The 13618-nt window shown below is 39.8% G+C and overlaps 1 protein-coding gene across 7 annotated transcripts in view; it reads right to left on the bottom strand.

The window, feature by feature from the left end:
- The window catches only part of MTMR1 (myotubularin related protein 1), a gene marked incomplete at its 5' end in the record, with an annotated part of 71091 nt that overhangs the window by 38391 nt on the left and 19082 nt on the right, over nt 1–13618 (bottom strand). For 2 of the 7 annotated variants that reach the window (XM_079728174.1, XM_079728175.1), the window contains 4 exons: nt 5086–5193; nt 5587–5681; nt 8024–8099; nt 11822–11872. In XM_079728174.1, coding sequence (XP_079584300.1) covers nt 5086–5193; nt 5587–5681; nt 8024–8099; nt 11822–11872 — 330 coding nt within the window. Of the gene's footprint in view, nt 1–5085; nt 5194–5586; nt 5682–8023; nt 8100–11818; nt 11873–13398; nt 13426–13618 lie in introns of all 7 variants that reach the window. The other 5 variants (XM_079728177.1, XM_079728178.1, XM_079728172.1 and 2 more) reach the window with 4 other exon arrangements.

The following is a 13618-nucleotide window of genomic DNA, read 5'->3' as shown; positions in this document are numbered from 1 at the left end:
GTTTCTCCTCTGAACTCAAAGCAAGGACTGTGTGTCATGTATGACCCTCAGTGACTTCCTTACAGAAAGTATAATGCTGTTTCTCAAGATCAGTTTCTGAAAGCACCCTGCCATGCGAGCTGCCAGCCCAAAGCTCAAGTGGAAGTTGTCAGGAGCAATGCCAACAAGGTGGCTCTGACAGTGCAGTTTCTTCCTGGGACTGATCTGAGCACTACCCCCTGACCTTTCTAAACCTACGTTGTTAGCTAAACACAAAAATCTCATTCTTATTTAACCTTACATCAAATTTGAAAATAAATATGACCACAAACAAATTAAACCAAGAGCAACTGGGGAAGTGAGGAAGTTATTGTTGTGATATTATTTCTAACAGTGAAAGAATGGAAATACTAACCTAAATGTCCAATCAATAAACAGGATCTGGCTAGAGATTACTACAAGCAACTCTATGCCAATAAAATGGACAACCTGGAAGAAATGGACAAATTCTTAGAAATGTACAACCTTCTGAGACTGAACCAGGAAGAAATAGAAAATATTAACAGACCAATCAGAAGCACTGAAATTGAAACCGTGATTAAAACTCTTCCAACAAACAGAAGCCCAGGACCAGGGGGCTTCCCAGGCGAATTCTATCAAACATTTAGAGAAGAGCTAACACCTATCCTTCTCAAGCTCTTCCAAATATAGCAGAGGGAGGAACGCTCCCAAACTCATTCTATGAGGCCACCATCACCCTGATACCAAAACCAGACAAAGACGTCATAAAGAAAGAAAACTACAGGCCAATATCACTGATAAACATAGATGCAAAAATCCTCAACAAAATACCAGCAAACAGAATCCAACAGCACATTAAAAGGATCATATGCCATGATCAAGTGGGGTTTATTCCAGGAATGCAAGGATTCTTCAATATACACAAATCAATCAATGTGATACACCATATTAACAAATTGAAGGAGAAAAACCATATGATCATCTCAATAGGTGCAGAGAAAGCTTTCAACAAAATTCAACACCCATGTATGATAAAAATTCTCCAGAAAGTAGACACAGAAGAAACTTACCTCAACATAATAAAGGCCATATATGACAAACCCACATCCAACATCATCCTCAGTGGTGAAAAACTGAAACCATTTCCACTAAGATCAGGAACAAGACAAGGTTGCCCTCTCTCACCACTATTATTCAACATAGTTTTGGAAGTTTTAGCCACAGCAATCAGAGAAGAAAAAGAAATAAATGGAATCAAAATCAGAAAAGAAGAAGTAAAGCTGTCACTGTTTGCAGATGACATGATACTATACACAGAGAATCCTAAAGATGCTACCAGAAAACTACTAGAGCTCATCAATGAATTTGGTAAAGTAGCAGGATACAAAATTAATGCACAGAAATCTCTGGCATTCCTATACACTAATGATGAAAAATCTGAAAGAGAAATTAAGAAAACACTCCCATTTCCCACTGCAACAAAAAGAATAAAGTATCTAGCAATAAACCTACCTAAGGAGACAAAAGACCTGTATGCAGAAAATTATAAGACACTGATGAAAGAAATTAAAGATGATACAAATAGATGGAGAGATATACCATGTTCTTGGATCGGAAGAATCAACATTGTGAAAATGACTATACTACCCAAAGCAATCTACAGATTCAATGCAATCCCTATCAAACTACCACTGGCATTTTTCACAGAACTAGAACGAAAAATTTCACAATTTGTATGGAAACACAAAAGACCCCGAATAGCCAAAGCAATCTTGAGAACGAAAAACGTAGCTGGAGGAATGAGGCTCCCTGACTTCAGACTATACTACAAAGCTACAGTAATCAAGACAGTATGGTACTGGCACAAAAACAGAAATATAGATCAATGGAACACGATAGACAGCCCAGAGATAAACCCACACACATATGGTCACCTTATCTTTGATAAAGGAGGCAAGAATATACAGTGGAGAAAAGACAGCCTCTTCCATAAGTGGTGCTGGGAAAACTGGACAGTTACATGTAAAAGAATGAAATTAGAACACTCCCTAACCCCATACACAAAAATAAACTCAAGATGGATTAAAGACCTAAATGTAAGGCCAGACACCATCAAACTCTTAGGGGAAAACACAGGCAGAACACTCTATGACATAAATCACAGCAAGATCCTTTTTGACCCACCTCCTAGAGAAATGGAAATAAAAACAAAAATAAACAAATGGGACCTAATGAAACTTCAAAGCTTTTGCACAGCAAAGGAAACCATAAACAAGACCAAAAGACAACCCTCAGAATGGGAGAATATATTTGCAAATGAAGCAACTGACAAAGGATTAATCTCCAAACTTTACAAGCAGCTCATGCAGCTCAATATCAAAAAAACAAACAACCCAATCCAAAAATGGGCAGACGACGTAAACAGACATTTCTCCAAAGAAGATACACAGATTGCCAACAAACACATGAAAGAATGCTCAATATCATTAATCATTAGAGAAATGCAAATCAAAACTACAATGAGATATCATCTCACACCAGTCAGAATGGCCATCATCAAAAAATCTACAAACAATAAATGCTGGAGAGGGTGTGGAGAAAAGGGGACCCTCTTGCACTGTTGTTGGGAATGTAAATTGATACAGCCACTATGTAGAACAGTATGGAGGTTCCTTAAAAAACTAAAAATAGAACTACCATATGACCCAGCAATCCCACTACTGGGTATATACCCTGAGAAAACCAGAATTCAAAAAGAGTCATGTACCACAATGTTCACTGCAGCTCTATTTACAACAGCCAGGACATGGAAGCAACCGAAGTGTCCGTCAACAGATGAATGGATAAAGAAGGTGTGGCACGTATATACAATGGAATATTACTCAGCCATAAAGAGAAACGAAACTGAGTTATTTGTAGTGAGGTGGATGGACCTAGAGTCTGTCATACAGAGTGAAGTAAGTCAGAAAGAGAAAAACAAATACCGTATGCTAACACATATATATAGAATCTGAAAAAAAAAATGGTCATGAAGAACCTAGGGGCAAGATGGAAATAAAGACACAGACCTAATAGAGAATGGACTTGAGGATACGGGGAGGGGGAAGGGTAGGCTGGGACAAAGTGAGAGAGTGGTATGGATATATATACACTACCACACGTAAAATAGATAGCTAGTGGGAAGCAGCCGCATAGCACAGGGAGATCAGCTCGGTGCTTTGTGACCACCTAGAGGGGTGGGATAGGGAGGGTTGGAGGGAGGGAGACGCAAGAGGGAAGAGATATAGGGATATATGTATATGTATAACTGATTCATTTTGTTATAAAGCGGAAACTAACCCACCATTGTAAAGCAATTATACTCCAGTAAAGATGTTAAAATAAATAAACAAATAAATAAATAAATAAACAGGGTCTGACTAAATGTACTATGTAGTACCACTAATGGAATACTACAGAGCTGTTAAAAACAAGAAGCAGCTCGTTATATACTGCTCTTAAGGGGACACAAGATACATGGTTAAGTGGGGGAAAAAGGGGGCAGGACAGTGTATATAATATACAACCATTCACATTTTCAAATACATACTTGTGTGCATAGACCATCTGTGGAAACTTGTAACGGTGGGTGCCTGCAAGAAGCAGATCAGGGTGGCTGGGTGTTGGGTGGAGGGAAACTTACTTTTTACTACACACAGTTTTTGTACTTTTTGAATTGCGTATCACCTGTTTAAGCATGGCCCTGGTAATTCTAGGCCGGAAAACATTTTAAAGCAGCTATTAGCAAAAACTCACCCCAGCCACAAGAAATACCATAGGGAAACAGCCACAGGACATCTGCCTAAGTAACATTAAGTTCCTGCTGTGCCCTCCCTCCAAGCTACTGTGGCTACACACGTGCCAGCTCACTGACTGAGCTGACTTGCTATTTAGGATTGCTCAGAGGGAAAGGCATTACAAGCAAAGGAAACAGCATGTGTGAAACCCCAGAAGTTTGTGTGGGGTGGAGATTGGGGGGTACAAGGCAAGTGTGCACAACTCTAGGAACGTGGATTGCAAGAACAAGGGGAGGGAGCTGCCGAGGGAAGGAAGTCCGGCTCACGCTGCGGGGTCTCCGTAAGTTTTTCCTCCAGCACGAGGGTAATGGGCAGCTAGGTAGGGAAATGACCTGTTCCAGAATTGCAGAATTGATCAAACCCCCCCTCTGGCTTCAGTTCTGCAACAGCTTCGCACTGCTCTGCGTGCGGCACCCTGGACTAAGAATCAGGACAGCAGTGATTGGTCCTAGGGGAGGACTGCCGTGTGGTGACCAAGGTGAGCCTAGTCAGCCAGCAGATTCCCGACCTGGCACAGTAAAGGGTTATTTGAAAAAGTGGATTCAACTGCAGTCTAGGGCCAACCAGAGGAAGGTCTCCTCAGAGATTTGATCAAAGCAAACAGACTGGCAGGAATCTAATCCAAACCCCAAGTTGGGAAGGGACCTTGATGATGCTGTAGGCAGGATCTCTTGCCTGGTATTTCAGGTGGGTTTGTTAATACACTGTATTCCATGAGGCAAAGTCATTGGGAATAAAACATCAGTTAAGGTGTTTCTTAAACTACTAGTCCTCATCAAAGCTGTCACACAAATTTTACTTAACCCCTTGGAGGAAGGGGCAAAAACCAAAAATAAGCATGGCTCAGGTGCAAATTCCAACATAGCCAAGAAACTTAACTGTGTTTTTAATCACAGAATTTATGAATATTGTTGTCCCTTTAGGAAGTCTCTGACTGAAGACTAGTCTTATCACTACAAACTGGAAAAAATATTGATCTCTGCTTTCCACTTGACTTCTCTGAAATGTAACAAATATCATCACCGCCTAGGTTACAGGTCCATGTTAATTAGAACACTTCAATGGAAAAGAAGCGGTTTACTTCAACGGCTTATATAATGGTCTGAATTGGCTGATGAAAGGTTGAAGAGGTCTGGGTCCTGAAAACATCTGAGTCACTAATGTCCGAATTACTCTTACTCTTACTCAAAGGCTGTGAAGAAGTTCCAAGCTAGCCGCCCCCTCTGTTTCCCTCGTGTCTGGACCGTACCTTGCACATGATCTCTATGCCACAAGAGTTGTCTCCATGGCTCTGCGCTCCAATCTTCTCAACTCTGCTGATCACTCCCAGGGGGACATCGAGGACGAAATGCGGGTCCTGGGTTCACAAATGAACATGAATGCCAATCAGTGTCGGCTAACACAGCTTTCCCATTTTAAGTCTTCGCTGGCTTAAAACACCTTTGCTTACTTCACATTTCCTCTTGGTCCTGGCTAAGACACCGAAGTCTGATTTATAACCTGCTTTGTGAAGTAGACGTTGAGACTACAGTTAAACAACCCCCTCACCCCCAGTGCAGGTGAAAGTGCTACTTTAACAGCCTTTTTTTTTTTAAGATACAAAATCTGCTTGCAAATGCGCACATCTTAAAACTGACCCTCTGTTTCTCTCAGGGTGATGGGATTTCAGGATACTATTTACTGTCTTCTTTATTGTTTACTTTCTTCTGCAGTTTTTTTAAAAAAATAAAACACACTTTTAAATACTCACTCTCTCTACATTCTTGAAGTACATCTTAAAGTCTGTCACTGTCAGGGTGCCACTCACTGCTCCCACAAATGGGCAGATATACATGACATCTTTCACTGAAAGAAAAACCCCAAAATATCATCTACTGCCGTTGACTTGTGTCAATAAATCTTAACATGAGTTTCCAAATATATAAATTTTTGATTCCAGTTTTCTAGGAATTTAAATTCTTTCATTACTTTAAATAAAGGCATAGATGGATAGTCTTTTAATAAAATTCCATTTTTTAAAACAAAATTTTGATTTGCTACTTGAGGTTTTAAGTAAAAGGCCTCATAATAAGTTACATTTTGTAATTTTTTTCCAAGTGGTTCACATTTTCCGTGAGTGATAAATTAATCACATTCAAAAACACATTAATTAAACTCTGAAGAACCTGGGCTACCATTTCATAAATCACTGCTAATGAAAACTAACTAAAGCTAAACACTGTTCCCTGATGCACCTCCAAAGAAACTGCTTTACAGATGACAAGAAACAAAACCACATCAATGAAGTGGGAAAAGACTGCTTCAAATTCTTCATCAGCTTCCATATCAATTTTATTTTCTTAATGTTAATAGCAATATCTTTCACATCAAAATCAACAACATATATGACTCCTATGAATGTTAAGAAGCTCACGCCTATCACAAAGATACCACATCTTCCCAATCTTCCCAAAGTGCTGTTCCATTGAAATGGCAGGAATGGACACAGCTACAGATGAGTCCGATGGGATGAATAATGGTACTAAAGATGTCATTCAGCCAAATTCTCAAAATGCTTGCATAAACTTTTCTGTAACTCATTATATACCGAGCAGCTCCTATTGTTGGGGTTCTGGGTATAACTGGACAAGGTTCCTGCCCACCAGGTGACCTGTGAGAGACACTACACAGAAAATTACCATATAGCCTAATAAATGCTATCAGAACCATGTGGACTCAATGTGATAAGAGCTCAGAAAAGGAATGACTTAACTCAGCAGGGAAGCGGGGGAGGGGAAGGGAGGAGAGATCAGTGAGTTGCCAGAGGTTAGTGTGGCTGGGTCAAAGGGTGCACGAGGATGATGGAACACGAAGCCAGAGAAGACTTGTTCATGAGTGTTCATAGCAGTTTTATTTGTAATAGCCAAACAGCAGAAACAACGTAAGAGTCCATCAATAGATGAATGGATAAGCACACTGTGGTGTATCCACACAGTGGAGTACTACGCAGCGATGAAAAGGCATGACTGCTGACCCATGGCACTGACAATATGGAAGACTATCACAATAATTATGCAGAATGGGATAAGTAGACAGAAGAACATACTCAATGATTCCATTTCTATAAAACTCTAGAAAATATCAACTAGCCTACAGTGCCTGGGGAAGGGGGAGAAGGCACGGGAGAGAGGGATATAAAGGGGCCTAAGGAAACTTCTGGGGGCTGATGGGTATGTTCATTATCTTGACTGTGATGATCATTTCCCAGGTGTATAAATGTGTCAAAACTATTCACGTTCACTTTAAATCTGTGCAGTCTGTTGTCTGGAGAAGAAGAGGCATGACATAATTAGCTCTGCATTGTAGTCACATTGTTCCCAGAGCAGCACGGAGGCAGGGCTAGAAATGCTCGCAGAGGAGGAAAGCCCAGAGAGGCCAGAGGAGCACCAGAATGAAGTTCCAGAAGCCAAAGAGAAAAACAGTTTCAAAATTCAGGTCGGGCTGAACAGAGTCCAGCAGGAGTAGTTGTTTGGAGGTCCTGATAGGAGAGCCCAGCTTCTCCAACACAAGATGACCATGTTCTGAGACCTGGCACGTGCCTTTGGGAGAGAGCCATGAGGGAAGAAGGCGACACTCGGCCTCACAAACCAGGCCGTCCAACCTAACCCTGGTGATCGTGAGGTGAAGAGGCCATAGCCGGCTGCCCACCCCTCCAGCCCCGGCAGTCCGCCTCAGGCCGTTGCCCTTACAATCCAGGGTGGTGACACATGCCCTTTTCCTGCACTAAAATTGTACTTTCTGGACTCTTATAAGCCACCAAAATGTCTTTGCCAAGTTCTCAAAACTGTCATTAAAAGTATGATATGGATCGCCTGTCAATACGTTTTCCTTATAGTGAAGCCTTCCAACAAAGCAGCAAACTGACATTACTGTGAGAGTCTCATCAGCCTTCAGTTCATGGGGAAAAGCTGGACCCCTCTTCTGTTGGTACTGCCACCTAAGACTTGCTCGGAGCTTAAACGGATCCTCTACAGTCCCTTATCTCTTAAGGCCATGATGACATTAATAAGAATGACTAGGTCTAGTCCATCTGTCCCCTAATTAAATTGGTCTGGCTGATCTCCAGCACATATATCATCTGTGCTTGCGAGTAAAGTGCCATTTCATTTTATGGATCTCTATAAGCAAAGTGTACTTGTGAAACTTACCAATGGCCTTGATTGATTCTCCTGGGAAAAGGGGCGCCTCTTCCATCTGTGCCAGCTTATTTCCATCCCTTAGAGCCTGGCAAGAAACCAAACAGGAGTAAATCTCACTTTCCAACTGTAGACCTGGGAAGAATGGTACTGTTCTGCGCTCTTGCTACGAGGCTATAGAAGCGTGCAAGATGTATGCCCCCCTCCCCGTACAAGACAGTTTCAAAGCTCAGCATCACAGGACACCATGCTGCATAGTCTAGCAAATTGTTACACATATTTAAAGTTCACAGTTAGAAAGCATTAATACAGAAATGGCTTGACGTGACAGATAGATACTGTGATCATGACACAGACAGCTATTACAAGGTGCCTCCAGAATTTGGAAATAAGGTCAAAAAAGGTTACCTTCTGAGCGTGAAACTAATACAATAAAATCAACATTAGATGCAGATGCTTAGTTAGCTGTAGAAATGGCCCAGCTATGAGACTGCGTCTAATTAACAAGAAACCAGGGAGGGGTCTCTTACTAAGGAAAGCCCTAGGCTTCTGCACTGCAGCCCAGCTACCTGCTTCTGCACAAAGCGTACAGGTGGGACGGGCGAGTGGGCCTGTCAGTGTGTATCCCATTCAGGCCAAAAGAATGCGCCCTCATCTGGCAGACAAGAGTATTTCACCCACTCCTGTGGAGCAGGGTGTGTTCATCAGGCTTCTCCGAAGTCAGTTCACTCTGTGCTGATTCCACGCTCACCAAGCAAATTGCTAATGAGGTATCAGCGTTCCTGCTACAATGCCACTAGGAGAAGGATGTCTTGGATGGCTGGAAAGATACATGCCCACATTTCTAAATGTCCAGATCTGCACTGCGGCCCAGTAGCTAGTCTCTTGCAAGCTTGGTTGGATAGTACCAGATAACTCAGGGGAGCTGAGAAAATGGTGTTCTTGAACTACAATGCTGGGGACCAGAGCCTGAACTCGGTGCCTATTCCAAGGTACTGCCACCCTGTGAGATGCTGCCAAGGAAACTGGTCACTTTCTCCTGGGCATCTCTGACATAACGTGTCACGAATAAGAATAAGATGTTCAAAACCCCAGCAATTCCCAAGCTGTGTTTCATAGAGCATTAAATTCCCAAGAGATGTGAACAGGACTTTTGGGGAAAAGTTTGGGAAATGCTGGGTTAAAGGAAACAAGTTTAGCTAGGTTTTTTTTGCTTTTTTTTTGGTGAGGCAAGGCTTTAGCATGTTAATGCATGCCAAATTGGCCAGAGGGCGCTGGAGTATGCTGCATTTCCCCTACCTAGTCCATCAGGGGCTTTCTCCAAAAAATACCTGTTAACATCAGGAGGTCTCTAGTGTTCAGCGGAAAACAGATTAGACAATACTAAGTTTTCAGCATAATTTTGTGAAGCAAAATATTAAAAATTGATATCTTTTATAATTCTAATCAAAATTATTGAAAATTCAAAATAATTATTTTTCAGTTATAAGCATATTTCAATATATTTTATAAAGGGACTTAAAGGTCCATTTAAAAACACTATATATAGTAGGCTCATCCAATTTTATAAAATAAAGAAGGGAAAATGTCAAAATATAAAGAGCAAACTCAATGCTAAATGTTGGTCAAGGTATGTCCATTCGGGGAGGGCACAAAATGACACAGTCCACCCTCCTCCTCAAGATACATGGTTAAAATCATACAGATTAGTGTTCATGGTTCCCCTAAGCAATTTTATTCATTTTAAATTTTTAGCCCAGATTGGTTTTTATTTTTCAATTTTTTTTAACATCTTTATTAGAGTATAGTTGCTTTACAATGGTGTGTTAGTGTTCAGATTGGTTTTTAAGACACTTCTCAATCAACATTTTTAGGGACACAGAGAACTGTTAAAGGGGACACGGAGAAGTGTTTGTGGATGCATTCATACTCACACCTGATTTGGAAATACATCTTTGACACAATAAAGCATAAACCAATATTTATACTTTTAAATGTCCAGTTTTAGAAACACTAAAAAAATCACCAATCTTAATAGAAGCCTTTTTTTGAAAGTCTGCTTTCTTTAATTTATTGCCTAAACTAGTGACTATTTTTATAATATAGTTACAAAGTCAGAAAGCTATTTTAATCAATATTCAAGTTTTAAATAACTTCAAATGTTACACTGTTAAAGCTTATTTTAATGGGTAAATATTATCATGTAGACTTAAATTCCTTAGCTGATATTTAAAAATAAATGGGAATAGGTTATTTTGAAATATATTTACTAAAGCAAGCTGTTCTAATCAACTGAATCTGGAAGAGGTGAGGGGAAGTCTGATTCACTTTAAGCTTTATAGCAAGTCATGTCAAACACTTTAAAGTCCTCAACCTGGGACTAACTAATAAAATGTCGTTGATGGGAGGAGGCGCAGTGATTGGGACCATTTTGAGAAGGTACAAGGCTCTCAAGATAGAGGCTGGAGATCAAAGGTTTCTCTTCTCTTCTGATAATCATGTTAAATCTGGCTTGAAATACTTGTGCAATTATATGAAGCATGAACGTGTTGGTGAGACAGAGTGAGACAAACCTCTCACTAATAATTAAATCTGGGACATGCTTTTTTAAGTGATGAAAAAGCAACTATCAGAATAAAACAAATCAATTGATCCTACTGCTTCAGATATCCCCATAAAAGGTTCGCTGTGTTCAGGAAAGACATTCAGCTTTAGCATAGGAATTTGAGAGGAGAATGGCTATTAAAGGCTCACTGTTTTGCGAGTACAGTAGATTCCCTCTATAAAGCTGGTGTTAGGAGATAGCACTCACACTTGTGCTATATTAAGCTTTAACTGCAACTTCCAAGTTGCACAGGACATGATTTGACCCTTGATTTATCCAACCCATGTACAGCAAATCAAAGAAGGAATGTCCTTATGGATAAAATGTGTCTCGTGAACACACCCAGCCCTCTTGGTGCTTTTGCTCAAGGTGTTGCCCAGTTGAGGAATTCTCTCTGATGATCTCATCCCAACCCTGTGCCGGCAACCCGGAAGGAAGGTCCAGCTGAAGGCCCATCAACTTCCTGGCCTCTCCACTACTCTCTCCTCCTCCTGAACCTAAGGCTGCTGGGTGGATAGTTTCTGTAACAGCCGCCTGCCGAAAGCAGTGCTTTTCAAACTGGCTCTTCAGGGTGCTCCCAGGGTCACCAAAGGAGGGTGGGCTGGGCAAAGGCACAACTGAGCACAGGGAATTTGCCATGCTTCCCTAGAGCAGCTCTTCTAGAGGTTTCATACATAAGCTTTGGGGAAAATCCTGCTGCTTTAAAAAACTCCTGAGAGTCCAGAGGTACTGAGCAAAGAGTAAGCACTCAAGAAACCTAGATGAATGATTTTTTTTCTTCTATAAAATACATGGACTCATTCCACAAACACCTACAGTGTGCCAGGCACTGTGCTGGGTACAGACCTTGCAAATTTGAATAAAGCAAAGTTTGCACCCTCGAGGAGCACCCTTGGCGTATGCATCTGTCCCCTCTAAGTCTTTGTGGAGGCACTTCAGAATCCTGTCATGACTGAGGCTCATTAACCTCATCAGTAAATCTACCTGGGAAAACCAAGAAGCAGAGATGAACAAATTTCTGGTTGACAAAATGTTGGATAAACCAATTTTTGCAAATAATGTCATAATGGAATCTACCAAACTTGGACAGGAGAGTACTACTATAGTGGAAAAAGCATTTGCTGATTGTCTAGAGATCTAGTATGAAATGGCTTCTAAATACACGATCTGTAACTACAAACAGATGAACACGTAGAACTTGCCACCTGATCAGCTTCAGCTTCAGAAGGGTAGCCCTTGTGTTCTTCCTGAATCTCCTGCACAGCACCAGGTGCATGGACAAGAAAAGGCAAAGAGGGGAAAGAGAAACACGTGCAAACAGACAGGTGAAAGGACGCAAGTTCTTTTTTAAAGAGACAGTAAGCATGTAAAGTCGACACACCTTTCACGGCTTTGCATATCCCAACATTTTCCCCCTTGGAGTTAAAGAAAGAATGTGTAGGCCATCTATAGCATCCTCAGCCTAAAATGGAGTATCTATTCTGTGTTTGTGTTGGGGTAGAAAAATGAAAAGCAAACAAACATCATGGGTTTCAAAGAATGTACTGTCTTTTTAAAATCAAGCAATACTGCAGCATACAGCCAAGAAACAAAATAACAGACACATAAGTAACATGCTCATAGAAAATAAAACATACCACAGAGGGCAAAGAACAAAATCAAGCCAAAATACAAAGGCAGTTCATAGACATGTGTTTTAAAAAGGAACTATTATGCTGTCCAGGGGTCAACACCACTGGAATTAACAACATTTCCACACACATGTGCATGCGCATATCACATGCTGGGGTCATACATATGCAGATACATACATATATTCTGTTACTTATTGCTAATTAAATATTGTGATTTATGACTCAAAACCATATTAAATCTTTCTAATTACAGTATCAACGTGCTTCAAAGAAAAGGATCACATATCTTTATCTAAATTTTTTCCAATCCCTTTACATGTATACTCTTCTTAATTTAATTTCTTTATGGAATCAGTTTTTGAAACTCTAAAAACTTGGACTTTTAGTTTAGCAGGTGGTATAATGAGCATGAATATTGAAGATGACAAGATTATAACACCTTTTAAAAGTTGTATCAAGTCTCTGAGGCTGAAAATATTAAAATTTAGCATCAATATATTTTTCCTTCAAGAAACTTTGGTTCTAATGACTACATTTCTTTAAGAGGCAATCAGTGAAGAAGTAGCAAAGCTTTAAAAGAATTTACTCTTTCCCACCTTTCATTTTTGTCAATACAATAAAATAGCTACTTAAAATATTTTTATACCTTATCATCAGATTGAATTTAGTACACAGTTGGTACTGCTACCCTTCAGAGCAGGACAATTTTTAAATGCAGCCAGGTTTTTAAAATTTTACATTCTTTTTTTAAATACAAAGAAAACGGAATCATTCTTTGATAAAAATTTTAAAAACAGAAGAATGAATGACTAAACAACCACAACAACAAAAACCCCACAGCATTTCAAAGTCCATGCAAGTGTAAAGCCAAACACTAATATTTAACAATGTGAATCAGTGAAAAAAAATGATTCCCATGAGCAAAAGAAAACATGATAAAAACAAAATTAAACAAAGAAAAACCAACTAGAATAACAAGAATTTGATTTAACCTGCTTATTTTTGTACTACTTCATTGGCTTCAATAAGATTAAAACTTTAAAACTGAAGTCATGAAATGATTCTGTCAAAATCCACATTGTTTTCATTTAATGGAAATAGGTTAATTTTCAACATCTGATACTCAGGTTTAAATGCATGCACATTACCAATCTTTGTCTTGCTTTATGAATATTCTGAAATAAAGGGAAGGAAAATCATGAGGAAACTATAAACTATAATCTACTAGCTGTAACAGCTACCTCTATATTTTAAGAAATACTAAATGGGGCTGATTTTGCTAAATTTATCTTCAAGATTAGCACTTCTGCTTTTGGGATTCAGCATGCAAACAGGAAATCTTACTTGATCTTGTAATCAAGACTTGAA

The sequence above is a fragment of the Hyperoodon ampullatus genome (genome assembly GCF_949752795.1).
Source record: "Hyperoodon ampullatus genome assembly, chromosome: X".
Classification (NCBI taxonomy): Eukaryota; Metazoa; Chordata; class Mammalia; order Artiodactyla; family Ziphiidae; genus Hyperoodon; species Hyperoodon ampullatus.
The sequence above is the reverse complement of the archived record's forward strand: the minus strand, read 5'-3'. Positions and strand labels throughout refer to the sequence as shown.